The sequence below is a fragment of the Dasypus novemcinctus genome, chromosome 12 (assembly GCF_030445035.2).
Source record: "Dasypus novemcinctus isolate mDasNov1 chromosome 12, mDasNov1.1.hap2, whole genome shotgun sequence".
Lineage (NCBI taxonomy): Eukaryota > Metazoa > Chordata > Mammalia > Cingulata > Dasypodidae > Dasypus > Dasypus novemcinctus.
In genome coordinates, this window is record NC_080684.1 from 45,693,363 (window position 1) to 45,708,153 (window position 14,791).

Sequence of the window (14,791 nt, forward strand, 5' to 3'; positions counted from 1 at the left end):
AAGAGCACACCGTGCAATGCGCCACATGTGCCTATAAAGGGGGAATCTGACATAGTTGGGGTGTCAGAGAACTACACCACCCACCCTCACCCACCAACCCCTGAAGGGGCACTGAGTCCTGAAGGGTGAGTAGTGCTTAATCAGGTGGTAAAGGGAGGGAAAAGCATTTCAGATGGAGAGAATGGTAAAGGCCTATGATGGGGGGTGGGGAAGGGGCGGAGATTCAGATCCTTGAGGGGCTGGTACGGAGGGCAGGGAGTGTAAAAGCGTGGGTGAGGGTGTAGGGCCATAGCACACAGGCCTCGCAGACCACAGTAAGGAGCCTAGTCCTGATCCAAGGGGAAGAGCCGAGAGAGTTAAAGCAAGGGCTTATAGAATCAGATGTTTATGTTGAAAAGATCTTTCTGGCAGTGGTTTGGTGTGGGAATATAGGGGTAGATCATTTAAACCATGGCTGTGTTGAGGGGAAAGACAGTGCTAATGTGGACTGGAATGGTGACAGCTGGGACAGAAGTCCGCAGATTATCCCAAGAGCTGTATGCATACTTCTGCCAGTGCAGATCTGTTTAACATAAGTTTTAATCTTTTTCTTAATTATACAGCCAATAATTTCATATTGTTTTCTATACATACTTTAGGGTTTTTAATGATATATACATCATATTTAAGGTATCATTTCAGTTCCTTAAACATTCAGGCCCCAAATGTAAGAATGTTTTATTTTAATTAACATAATTGTCAGACTGACATTTCACTTTGTTTTATAAACTTGACTACTTAATAGAGAAAAAAATCTGTGTTTTATGAACTAAGCAAAGAGCTTCTGTTTAGCCATAAGTGGTGATTTTGTTTTTACTGTTAGGTACTTACTATGGGAGGGTGACTTTGTAGAAAGGACATCATCCAATTAATAGCAAACTTTGTTGAGCCCAATCCAAGATTTCCCTAAAAAATTAAAGGAAATAAACAATATTCATGAAGTTCAAGCTATATCCAATAGAGTACTCATTCTTAAATACATTTTCACTCTGATTAATCAAATCTTCAAAATCAGTATTTTGGAAAATAGCTAGATAAGTGCTTATGAGCTAAATGTAGTATTTAACTTAACTAATTTTGGGGGCCATCTCTAATTCAAACATTTTGGTATATTACTATTCATATAACATATAACCATATCATATATATAATAACAAATATATAGTATACCTGCTGAAAGACAAGAAGTATCTCATATAAAAGTGATGTAGCTGTATCTGTATATTCCAGGATAAGCTTCTGCAGCTAGAATTTTAAAGAATAATCTTTAAATTTGCAATATCATAGAGCCAGAAATGGTAATTTTTCTTGGTTCCCTTTAGGCCCTTATAAAAGCATTTTTAATTAACTAAAAATATGATTTGTGTGGACACTCTTCCTGTTCTGTTTGGTTCAGTCATTCTCAAGAAAGTGGCTCTTGTAAAAAGACTATACTTTAATAGTGGCCAAGAAAGTAGGTTAAGGAAAGAAGATATAATGGCCCAAAGACTAACATAAAAAATTGCTACCTGATGTTTATGTGTGATGAATCTGGACTCAGATGGGATCTCCCTTCATAAGACTTTCATGCTAATGTGCTGGAGGTGCAGTTAATGTTGGGGTTTAAGATATATTTAGGGGATTTGAATCTCTGGACTGACAATGTGATAGCCAGATCCTGAGCCTCAACAGACTCCAGCACCTACAATCTGATTTATTGGACTTACCACACTCAGCTAAGATGGAGGTGAAGAAGGACAACCACCACACCATGGAGCCTAGAGTGATTACAACTGAAAATGGGAGGATTGCATCCAGCATCCAGGTGGAATCTGAGCCTCCTCTTGACATAAAGGTGCAATGGACACAACCAATCCAGTGTCCACATAGAAGAGGTGGCATTGGATTGGGAAAAGTGGACATAATGGACAAAGGGTATGGGGAAAGGCAGGAAGAGATGAGAGGTGGAGGCGTCTTCGGGACATGGAGCTGCCCTGGATGGTGCTTCAGAGGTAATCACCGGACATTGTAAATCCTCACAGGGCCTACATGATGGAATAGAGGAGAGTATGGGCCATGATGTGAACCAATGTATATGAGGTGCAGAGGTGCCCAAAGATGTACTTACCAAATCCAATGGATGTGTCATGATGATGGGAACGAGTGTTGGTGGGGGGGGGGAGAGGGGGGGTGGGGGGGTGGGGTTGAATGGGACCTCACATATATATTTTTTAATGTAATATTATTACAAAGTCAATAAAAAATAAAAAAATTAAAAAAAAAAAAATTGCTACCTGATTTGCTAATGCAATCAGATAAACAACCTCATTTCCTTTAAAGAATGTAGAATTGAAATAAAGCAATTAGAACTAAGGTGGGAGAAAATGCTCCCTTTCTACCCACCTAGCATTCTCTGGGGGAAATTAGGCCTAATGACCAACTTGAACATTATACTCCTTCTGGTTAAGGGTAAATATAGGGCTTAAAGACATTTTATTGCTTTAAAATACTCTACAAACAGTTAATGAAGCTGTCTCGTGGCCCATAGGCACTTGGGGTATGTGAACTGGGTCTGTGGGCATGCTGCAGGCCAACACATTCTCCTAACAGAATTTTTTCACAAGGAAGAGCTCTAGTTTGAAATCTCCCATGGTCTTAGGCCTTCGAATGAAAATTTTTATCATCTGCTCAGGGCAGCACTAATACCCCAGGTTCAACAGATCAACAAGTCTAAAAATATGAAACCCAGACCTTCTATTCTGCCCACTAGACATTTTCATGTGGAATTGCCATAGGCTAATTAAATTTAACAAATCCCAAACCAAATATATTACTTCCCTTTTTGTCTACTCTTGCTGTAATTCTTATCTGACTCACAGGCCAGAATTTAAAAGTCATCTCCTAATCGTCACTCTTTTGTATCTTCACATCAAACTATCAAGTCCCTAAAAATTTCTAGAATCTCTCTTTACAACTCTCATTTCTTCTTTTCTTTATTTAAGAAAGATGCATCAAACACTGTGCTAGATTTGGGCACATGGTGGAGAACAACACAGACATGGCCCCTGCCCGCATGGAATATACAGTATAGTTTGGGAACAGACACCAATCTATTTTATTAAATAAACACATAGTATAAATTAAGACAAGAGCTATGAAAGGAAAGTACAGGAGGTTAGGAGAGCTCTAAAAAGGAGACCTAGTCTCATCTGGGCAGTCACGGAAGGCTTCCATTTGGCCTCTAGTACCTGTCACCTGGACTACTGTAATTGCTGCTTAATAGCTCTGTCTGCCTGAGTCTTGCTTCCATTCCACTCCTTAATCCCTAATCCACTCACTCCACTGCTGAAAGTAATGTTATAGGAGCTTCTTAGAGTCTGTAATAATATATTCATGGGTGTAGTTGATTAATGTCTGTCTCTCCCACCAGACTATAAACTAGGGCAGAGATGGCACTTGTTTTGCTAACCAATGGTACCACACTGCCACCATACTCTTTAGCTCATAACAGATATTCATTAGCTATTTATTCAATGAGTAAGTGAAAGAGCTTTTGTAAAACATAACTCTGATGGTACATTCAAGAACTATCAATCATGTCCCATCCTTGTTTTTAAAATTCTGTGTTGGCCTGGCTCAAAATGAACTAATAAGAAGCTGATTTATTCTCTCAGAAAAGTGCTTTCTCAGCATCTTAATATCTAATGTTTTAGCACAACCTCAGAAAAACAAGTAAACTCTCACAAAGAGCTTGCACTGCTTAGCAGGTTGGGCTTCCAAAGTAAACTAAGGCATAAGAGTTAACCGCCAAATCCCTAAGGACAGTGGCTTTTTAACCCATGGGACTCCTATTGTGGTATTATATATTTATAAATATAAATATTCTGTATGCAGATAAACAGTTTTATCTCATTTACAGATTACTAATTATTTTTAATATATGTGTCCTAAAACATATCAAATGGATATATGAATATTGACAGAACAATTAGGTTCTTAGGTCAATGACAAAACATTTTTTATTTGATTATAATTTATATTCTACAATGCCATAGTCCATATTAAAAGACAAGAAGCCAGGGCCCCTATATATTATTTTTAGTCTACCCCCAAAATTCTCATCTCACCTCAGCATCAAATGACATCTCAACTAAAGTTGAATCAGCCAACTGGATATCAAACACAGGATGAGATTTTGGAATCTGAGGCTCACTAATTAAAATTATCAAAAGATTAAATAGTGTTCCCCTGAAAAAGTAAATAAAAGGCAATTAATGAGTAAAGTTTTGAAAAGAAACACAGTGAAATCAAGTTTACAGACACTGAATATTTATGCTTCTATTGCAGACTATTCTTAACTTTTGGACTCTTGGACATGCAGATGAATGTCTAGTGATAAGTCATTTAAATTAAAATATAATTTTTTGGTTCAGAAAAAGGACAGTTCTAGAAGTATAGTTCCAGAAGAAATAATTGGAGCTTGGAAGGCTTAAAAAGTTTAGATTTAAGGGGAATTGCGTTGATTTCAATTATAGCAGTATTTTCCAAAGGGCTTTTTATGGTTTAGTAATTCCAGGCAACATTATGGTCAAATGGATTCTGTGGTCAAAGAAGTTACAGGAAACACCTGGTTAAACTAAGTTTATCAAGTGTCTTTATTAGAGGACTTCAAAGACTTTAATATGCTGATATGCACTGTGTATCTCTGGGAAGGAGATATAATAAGCAGCATTTCTTAAAAATGCTCATTTGACCAGAAACTTATTTGACTCCAGTTCCCTTTTTAACAGAGCAGAGCACTTCAGGGGTTTAATGTTCCACTGAACATCACTAGCTACTAATTAGCATAACTAATATTAAACTTCAGGTCTTTTGCTTCCAAATGCAGGGCACTGTCTAATAATCTATATTAGTAATGCACTTAAATGTTACCACAAGTTTGAATTTTATACTCTATTGTTTAGGGGGAAAGGCTGAAAAAATCAATTCAAAATGTGCATATCGAGTAGCTAGGTTAGTAACATCATTTTCATATGTGAAGTACAACTTATGTACAGTTTAAAAGGATTTGCCTAATTGAAGACAGTATCTGAGTAACTTTGAAGGGTTGGAATTGTAATAGAATTTACCAATAGGACTGTACAAAAATTTTCTATAATCATAAGCATTCCTTTCATAATAAAATAATGGAGACTAAAAATCCTTGTTTATAATATTATTTGAGGTGTCCTCATCTTTTTATAATAATTTAAATCATTACAATGATTAGAAGGTCATGATTAATCAAAATTCTAATAAAAAGACAATCCCCCTCCTTATTCCAATTCAAAAAGCAAGCACAGTTCTCGTATTTAGATAAGAATCATGTTAGTACATTCCTCAAAGAAACTGGACGTATCCTACAAGATATTTGCTAATTTTTTTTTAACATTTTCAAAGAATTTTCCCCTATTTAAACATAAATTACATTTACAGCATGCAGGTTAACTTAAAATTATAGGGCATCTTCCCCAAACCAATTCTCTTTGAATGTATCTCCAAAGCACTGAAAATAAACCAACATATTCTAATGTTTTTATTCAAGCTATTTTTAAATGGTCAATCTTACTTTTATAAAACTCTTCCAAAATCAATAGAGCCCTCCATTTAGAAGCTTTCTGATATTGTTTGAATTAACATTCCATTCAATGTTATATTTAATTATAGTCCTTTATTTTCAGCAACAACTTCCTGTGAAAGTATCATATATCCAAGGCTAAGGAAAAGATGATCAAATTCTGAGTCACCTGCTGTGATTTCCTATGAATTCAACCATAACAATCCTAAAATCTGAAAGGATTATGGCACGTTTCAAGAAGAATATGGCTAAGTGGGTTGAACTAATAAAGTCTCCACTTATGAACATGATAAAGAGAAAAATGACGAGATGAATAGCTGCTTTTTTATTTGCTCAAATGAAATTTAATTTGAAATCTACCCTTTCCACCAACTTAATTTAAAATCTACTGACCAGTAAGAGATGAAAAACATTTTCATCGAAATGGTAGTTTCTTCCTGAAAATAGAGACTTAAACTGGGATTGATATCATAGCCTTAAAAAAAATGATCCCAGGAAGAAAGTGGATTTGGCCCAGTGGATAGGGCGTCCATCTACCACATGGGAGGTCCAAGGTTTAAACCCAGGGCCTCCTCACCTGTGTGATGAGCTGGCTCACGTGCAGTGCTGATGCGTGCAAGGAGTGCTGTACCACACGGGTGTCCCCCACGTAGGGGAGCCCCACATGCAAGGAGTGTGCCCCATAAGGAGAGCCGCCCAGAGCGAAAGAAAGTGCAGCCTGCCCAGGAATGGCGCTGCACACACAGAGAGCTGACACAGCAAGATGAGACACAGATTCCAGGTACCGCTGACAAGAATACAAGCGGACACAGAAGAACACACAGTGAATGGACACATCAGACAACTGGGGGGGGGGGGCGGAGAGGAGAGAAATAAATAAAAAATAAATCTTGAAAAAAAAAAATGATCCCAGGAGTTTGATACCTTCATTGTTTAGAACATTATTATTTCCAAGGTATGAAATTTACATTACAATCTCTTTTAAAACCAGAATTTGACAGGCAAGCCTCAGAGTCTCATAAGTCAAATCTGTGTTATTGTAGCAGGCAGAATTCTAAAGTGGCCCCCAAGATTCCCACCCCAAGGTGTTCACACCCATTAATCCCCACTCCTTAAACCATGGTGGTATCTGTGAATATAATGAGCTAATAACTCCCATGATTATAATGTTATATGGCAACAGCAAAAGAATTTGCAGATATAATTAAGGAACCTAATCCGTTGACCTCTAATTCAAGCAAAGGGAGATTATCCTGGGTGAGCCTGACCTAATCAGGTGAGCCCTTTTAGAAAGGCTCAAAATGTTCTCCTTATTTCCTTAAAGAGGCCAAGCTGCCATGAGTGCTACAGCTGCAAGGAAATTAATCCTGCCAACAACAACCCGAATAAGTTTAGAAGAGAAACTCATGCCTCAGACGAGACCATAGACCTGGCCAACACCTCAATGAAGCCTTATAAAACCCTAAGCAGAGGAACCAGCTATCCTGTACCAGATTCCTGACTCACAAAAACTGTGAGATAACATATGTATATTGTTTTAAACCTCTCATTTGTGGTAATTAATTACACTGCAATAGAAACTAACATAGTTCTATTAGACATTTACTGTGCTAGTTATAGCTATGGGTAACGTGATGTGACCCTTTCCATATCAAAACTTACTGAAAACCTAGGGTTACAACCAGACTCTATTATGGCAACATAATATATGTAATGAAGGTCATGAAAAGAATTAGTCATATCAGGGAAGAGACTTGAGAAAGTAGGGCTGATGTGGTCAAACCCAAGGTAAAACAGATCATTTAATGCAATACTTTAAATAGAAATGAATAAGAAGAGTATAACCCAGATGCCTTGTTTTTTTGATGCTGATGCTATGTTTGGTAACTGCATAATCTTTATCCTGTAACCAGACAGTAACAAGACAACTCATAACTGGATTTGCTTGTATCCCCTTATCTTATTTTGCAACCCTGAAGTCGGATTTTCAAATTACATAACCCTTCAAGGCTTATTGATGACGTAACATGAGTCAGCCTAGAACTAATCACCCCCAATTCCCAAGCTATTTTGCTAGACCTAGCCAGGTCTAATCAGAGTTGGTCTGCCTGACATGTGCAATCACCTAAACCTTAAACTTCAAGGGAACTAAGCATGTAATTAATTTGTGCATACTCAGAGATTAGACTATTTCTAACCTCATCATCTCAAACTACCTTGCTCATTATCCTAAGCCTGACTGCCTTTGTTTGAGTGCTTTTAAGCACTGAAATAGTCTCTAATTTGGGAAGACAGATTTGAGGACATGTCCCTCCTATCTCTATGAGGCTGGCCTTTGCTGAATAAACATTTTCTGTTCTCAGAGAAGAAAAAAAGAAGAGTGATTTCAACTTGACTAGAGACAGGTAAGGACCACAAGGTGGAGGGAAAGGGTTAAAACATTTAGCAATAATTACATTTTAGGAGAAGACAGAAATATCAGAAGTAATCCTGAATCCTCATTTTAGAGATCAGAGAAATGGTAATACTACCAAATGCACAAAGAAGTATGCAGAGGAATTACCATTTTCCTACATTTTTCTTGTTTGCTGTAAAGCAGGCACAGACTATGGTCTACAGGATCTGTCTAGCCCACAGGCTGTTTTATAAAAGGAGTTTTATTGGAGCACAGTTGGGCCAATTCTTTTATGTGTTGTATATGCCTAATTTTATGCTATAACGGTAGAGCTGAGTAGTTGCAACAGAGCCTGTATGGTCTGCAAAGCCAACATTAAATAAAATAGAATAAATCAAAGTTCTTCTTCCCCCCTGGTTTGAGTATTTTTGAGTCATGCCCATCATCCTTCCTCCATTTTTTTATACAGGGAATTTAGATAAACAATTTATGAGGGTGGGAAAAAAAATTAAGATTTTAGCTGGAAACCTGCCCATGAATATAATCCTTAGTCCACAAAAACATATAAAAAGGCCATGCAGATACTATTCAAGATTACAAGCACATACTTTCTGTGGCAAAGAATTCTATTGTCCCCCACTAAACATTCTTCCATTCTTCCTTTTAATAATAGATGCTTCCTACCCCTAAAGTTTAGCTAGGCATATAGCCATCCAACTACAGACCACATTTCCAGCCTCCCTTGCAGCTAGGTATGGCCATGTGCTAAAGTTCTCACCAAGAAAATATGAACAGGAATGTTATACGTCTTGGTTTAAAAAGAAATTTGGGGGAAGCAGATGTGGCTCAAGTGATAAGGCCTCCACCTACCACATGGGAGGACCTGGGTTCGATCCCTGGGGGCTCCTGGTGAAAAAGAAGAATGGAAAGCATGCCTGCATGGCGAGCCAGGGCCTGCATGGTGAGCCAAGTACCTGTGTGGCAAGCTGAGTGTCCACCTGAGTGCCTGCACATGAGCCAAGTGTCCACATGGCAAGCCGAGTGCCCACATGGTGAGCCAAGTGGCAAGCCAAGTACCCATGTGGCAAGCCAAGTGCCCATGCAATGAACTGAGTGCCCACAGGAGTGCCTGCGTAGTGAGCTGAGTGCCCATGTGAGTGCCTGTGTGGCAAGCCAGTGCCTGCACTATGAGCCAAGTGCCTGCATGAGGGCTCACATGGTGAGCCAGTGCCCACACAAGTGAGTCATGCAGCAAGATGATGACACAACACAAGAGAGACGAAGGGGAGAGTCAAGGTGAAGCTCAGCAGAGACCAGGAACTGAGGTGGCACAATTGACAGGGAACCTCTCTCCATATCAGAGGTCCCCAGGATCGAATCCCAGTGAATCCTAGAGGAGAAAGACAAGATGACAAAAAGAGAAATAGATACAGAAGATCACACAGCAAATGGACACAGATAGCAAAAAACAGTGGGGAGGGAGGGGAAAGGGGAAGAAAAAGAAATAATTTTTTAAAAAAAATTTGCTTGCCCTTTGGTTCTCTTTTACCTTATCACAGGGTGTAGTGAAGGCATTGAGGTCAGCTAGCTTCAACTATGCAGGCTAAGATAACATTATAGAAGAGAAGGTACCTAGGTCCCTGGCTGACCTTGTGGGAGGAAAGCTTGACTACCTACACTAGAGAGTTATGTGAGAAAGATACAAATTTCTATCTTCTCTGGGCCATATAATTTGGGATCTTTATTTCAGTAGTTCACCCAATACTCTAATAAATGCTCTAAGGTCACACGCTCCAAGGTCACATAAGTATATATTAAATGAAGTTATTGAAACTCCTGCCTTGCGATGTAATTTTTCTGTTGTGAGGATATAAATATTATTGCTCTTGAAAGTTCTAGTGGAGACCCCTTGGCATTTAATATACAGAGGGTCATTTGGTCTTTTTCCAAGTTCACCAGACTAGAACAAAAGATAAAATTAGGCTAAGAACTAAACTTATTACAGCAATGATGTTTAGCACCGTTCCATTTAAAAGATAGGTATTTTCAAATTTAGTTCTATTATTTAGAGTTTCTGAAATTGCCAGCTTAATTAAGATTTTAAACCTTTTTATAATAAAATCCAGCTAGCTTATTTGTTTTCCTAAAACATGTTTTTCCAAAATACCATGTTTTACCTTTATATATAAAAAAAAGATGTTTCTATTTGAATTATTTGCCTTTTAAAAATTGTCTGAGGAGTGGGTGTTGCTCAGTGTAACCCAGGACCTGCTTCACATGTATGAGGTCCCAGGTTCAATCCCTGGGTACCACCTTAAAAAAAAAAAATTGTTCGATAATGTCTCTAAATTTAAAGAGGCAGGAGTTTTTTTAAAAAATGTCTTGGGAACAGATAGGGCTCAAGCAGTTGAGCACCTGCTTCCCACATGGAAAGTCCCAGGTTCAATCCCTGGTACCTCCTCAGAAAAAAAAAAAAGGCAAAACAACAAGCAAACAAGTGAAAAATCCAACTCAGGGGAGCCAGTGTGACTCAGTGGTTGAGTGCTAGCTTCACACATACATACAAGGTCCTGGGCTTAATACCTGGCCTGGTACCTCAAAAAAAAAAATCTTAGGAAATTCATCTTCTTGATAAGCCCAAGGTTTCTGCCAACTCATTGTCTAGATAATAAGGACCACTTTCAATTTATACAAAAAGCATTATTGTCACAAAACATTAATAGTCCTTGATTGAAAACTAGCCCCAATCCCCTTAAAGTATAATAGCATATCCTGCCATTGAAAGGGTATTATTTCTCCCTTTTTCATTATGCTGCTTTTTTTTATTACAAATTGTTCTAAATTCATTCTTGCTTTTTGGCTTAAGCGTTTATTTGTCTGTAATTCTCTTCCCTTACACATTCAACTCCATTAGTAATTTTATTAATTTACACATTTTTTAAAAATTAGGTACTGTTAATATTGTGTTAAAAATAGATGTACCTATATTTGTATGATAATCAAATGTAAAATACATTTATTTGTTTTATTTTTGTGATCAGTTGTTATGCCCATAGTCAAGTCGCTTGGCAGTTCTGCTAGCAAAAAGAACATTGTGGTGGCAGAAGTCGTGATCGTGGCTATGTACGCTGTGCCACAGACAACTCAACACTCCACATCCTACACCCTGTGGTTGAAGCCTGTGATGGAGAATGCCACCAGATAGCAGATGGCTTTGGGATTTGTAGTGCGAACTTAAAGATATATAGTCATACTGTTGTTATCTGATGAAAATAAATTTTAAAACTAAAAATGTCTAATATTTTTGTACTAATTTGTACTAACAGGGTGAAAACTATTCAGCACATCCTTCAACAAAATCTCTTTGCTGTAGCAGTAACATCAAATAGTTAAAACTTCATTTTAAGAGAAAACTGAAATCTTTTTGCCTAAAACTGATTATGATTTGGGTTAAAGTAGGATGAGCAGGAAGATGAGCAGGAACAGCAGAAGATGCTGTTCAACAGTGATGAATGCGAAGAAAATTCTGAGTGCTAAATAAAATGTCCACGGGGGAGGAAAATTAGGCGAAGAAAATCTTTTACTCTTAACATCCAGAGGGATAGAGAGAACTCTGTATTTTTCAATTAATCTGTTCATTACAGAAGATCGTAGAGAAATGAAAGAATGTAATATAATTACAGAAGTGTTGAACAGAGAAGTTAAGAGAGTTCTGAGCTTTGAAAGACACTTAAAAGAGTAGTAAAACGGCTGCAACTACAGATCCCAAAGTTTTCTCCAAGACCTTACCTTGTAGCTGCCAATGTGTTCAGCCGCGATAACTCGGTTTCTGTTTCTCTGAACATCATTCTCAGAGTCTGTATAATCTCAATGCATGCTCTAGAAAAAAAAGCATGGGAATGGCACGTTTTCTTAGGAAATTCACACCTCCATGAAATCAGTATTTCTCGATGGAATCGTATTCAGATATCCATGTAGAAAAAAGTATAGGCAGAAAATTCTGTACTTCAAATTGCCAACATTGATTGACTGCCTACTCTATGATTGGTACATAGTAAGCACTCAAAAATATTTGTTAAATGAATATGAATGAATAGCTGGATTTTGGTATTAGGAGTCATTTTCACATTCTTTTTCTACATATGTTTTCCCAGAAGTTTTTACAATAATCACAGCACTATAGTTTTAAAATTTTTAAATAATTTTAATTTTTTCAAATAGTTAATACATGGCTCAAAATTTTAAAGGTGCAAAAGGGAATACACTGAAAACTATCTCTCTTATATCTGTTCTACCAGTTACCCATTTTTCCCTCTTTGGGACAGCCATTTATCTTTAACATCCCAGAGAGGGAGAAAATTTATAATTATCCAGTTAGTACTTACACCAGCTCATCAGCCCTTTTGCTTTTATTTTGAAGTGCATTCTTATCCCTAGACTCTGGCAAGTACTCATGAAGTTTGTTCACTAGGAAGTAGAAAAGGTCACTGGTCTGTGAAAGCAAGCAGGAAAGATGATGATAAGTAAGGTATAGGTTGTTAAAATTCTCTTTCTTTACATAATAAAATATCAAATATCAAGAAAGGTTTTACTCTTTTGATTATATAGGCTGTGAATTATATCTCTCATTAATATCACATAGCCCTAACTGAAATCAGCAGAAAGCTGTGCTGGTGAACAGAGCAAGTGCTAATGCCTAGGGGCTGAAACTGGGGAGGATGTTTTCTAGCCTGGTTCAGCCATTAATATTGGAGATCATCTAGAAGTAGGTGTATAATCTCAAGAAAGTCATTTAAGCACCTTGGAATTATATATTAATTCCCGCCTTTACAAATTAATTTTCCTTTTTGAAGATGAAATGAAATAATGAATAGAGAAGTTCTTGTTTATGAAATGTTGCTTAGTAAAAAACCAAATATACAGCACTGATATGACACAGAACAATACCATTTCTGCCAAAATAAACACTGACTTTTTAATGTTCCTATCCAGTCTCATGAGATAAACCAACATGAAATTAAGCACTGGCCCATGAAATAAAGCAAGTTGGTACTAATGAGAAATGTAGTATAATTGCTTCCCTTTTCTATTCCACTTTTGTTCATTTTTTTCCTGTAGGACTTTTGTTTACTAGGGAAAATTTAGACTCTGTGTTTAGACAAGTATACATGTGCCCATATTTAGGTGACATGGCAAGAGAAAGGATTGAGGATGTTTGGTAGTGATGGGTGAAAAAGAGAAGCAGAATGTACATGCTTGGGCACCAGGCAGTCAGAGGTGCCAGGGCTCAACAGTGCCCTGATAAGTTGGCATACGTGGTGGTTTTATACCCTAACTCTGGAGCCAGCCAGTTTGAGTTCAAATCCCAGTTCTGCCATTGCTTAGCTGTGTGACATTTAGCAAATTAACTTACACACTCTATGCTTCTGTTTCTTCATCTTGAAAATGGGGATAATAATATTCTTTCACGGGACTGACGTTAGGATTTTTAAAAATTAGTTCTTGTGAAGCACTTAAACAGTGCTTAGCACATCATACGTGCTTAATAAATATCTACTGTTATTATCTCCCACGTGCTCATTGGTTCAGGAATTTTCACTCTCAAAATATCATCCACCTACCTGAAACAATATGAAGGAATCTGAAAAATACTATGCCAAAAGAAGCCAGACATAAAAGAATACATGCTATACATGTAAATAGACTCTTAGACAGGCAAACTAAACTCTAGTGACAGCAAGCACAACAACAGTTGCCTGAAGCCACAAGTGGAAGAGGACTGATTTGTACCAAAGGGCACAAGGTAGCTTGCGGAAATAGAAATGTTCTAATCTTGATTGGGGTGATGGGTACACAGGTATATGCATTTTAAAAAACTCATCACACTTAAATTGGGTGCATTTTATTATATATAAATCATACCCCAACAAAATTAATTTTAATTTACTATCCTCTTATCAAACCCTAAATAAGCAGGTCGTCCTTGTGCCAAATGTTTGTAGAGACATCTGAGTGTAATCCACCTCATGCTTGAAATGCCCTGAAACTTCATTTTGCACATTCTAAATGTAGGGGTCAGTCTCACCCTTGGGCTCTATTCCTTCAGGGACATTTATAGCTGGATTCATTCTCCCAGATGTTGGCCCCTTCCTGATAACCTCACCCTACTAAAATAACAAATTCAGAATCTGTTATAAAGGATATTAGTGAAGAGACTTAAATGCCAAAGTCAGAGTGTTGGTACTTAATTTAGTAGGGAGAGCCACAAGAGGTTTTTGAGTAAGCAAGCCCACACAAGCAGGCTATAGTTTAAACTAGTACCATGTTTAGGGATTACGTGGGGATAGACTGGAGGGATTTATTTGGATGGGAGATAATCCCAATTTCTTTAGCTTTTCCACATGAAAATTCCACTATGCCATCTTCATAATCAACTTGGTTGGGTACTTTGATGTCTATCCTTGTATTTCATATAACCCTCTAAAGTCTAGAGTCAAAACTTGGAAGTTGCATTCCTAACAGGGTCTATCCAATACCAAGAATTTTAGGACTATGCCATGCTATATCATCCTTACCGGAGTTTCAATGTTGTGGGACATACTATTCTCTGCAGCCAATATGCGCTCTAAGTAGGATGACAAATGATCCTGGTTTCCTCAGGACTGTCTCAGCTTTCAAATTGTAAGTCCCTCAACCTGGGTAATCCCTCAATTCTAGGCAAACTGAGACAGCTGATCACCTTAGCCTAGCAAATGAGGATG

At 37.6% G+C, this 14,791-nt stretch overlaps 1 protein-coding gene across 1 annotated transcript in view; it reads right to left on the bottom strand.

The window, feature by feature from the left end:
- C12H12orf56 (chromosome 12 C12orf56 homolog) overlaps window positions 1-14,791 on the bottom strand; it is a 105,599-nt gene that overhangs the window by 5,869 nt on the left and 84,939 nt on the right. Inside the window, exons 8-12 of the mRNA XM_071218733.1 lie at window positions 12,416-12,522; window positions 11,820-11,909; window positions 4,146-4,266; window positions 1,210-1,284; window positions 871-945 (exon numbers count right to left, since the gene is read on the bottom strand). Of these exons, the coding sequence (XP_071074834.1) occupies window positions 871-945; window positions 1,210-1,284; window positions 4,146-4,266; window positions 11,820-11,909; window positions 12,416-12,522 (468 nt within the window). The remainder of the gene's footprint in view (window positions 1-870; window positions 946-1,209; window positions 1,285-4,145; window positions 4,267-11,819; window positions 11,910-12,415; window positions 12,523-14,791) is intronic.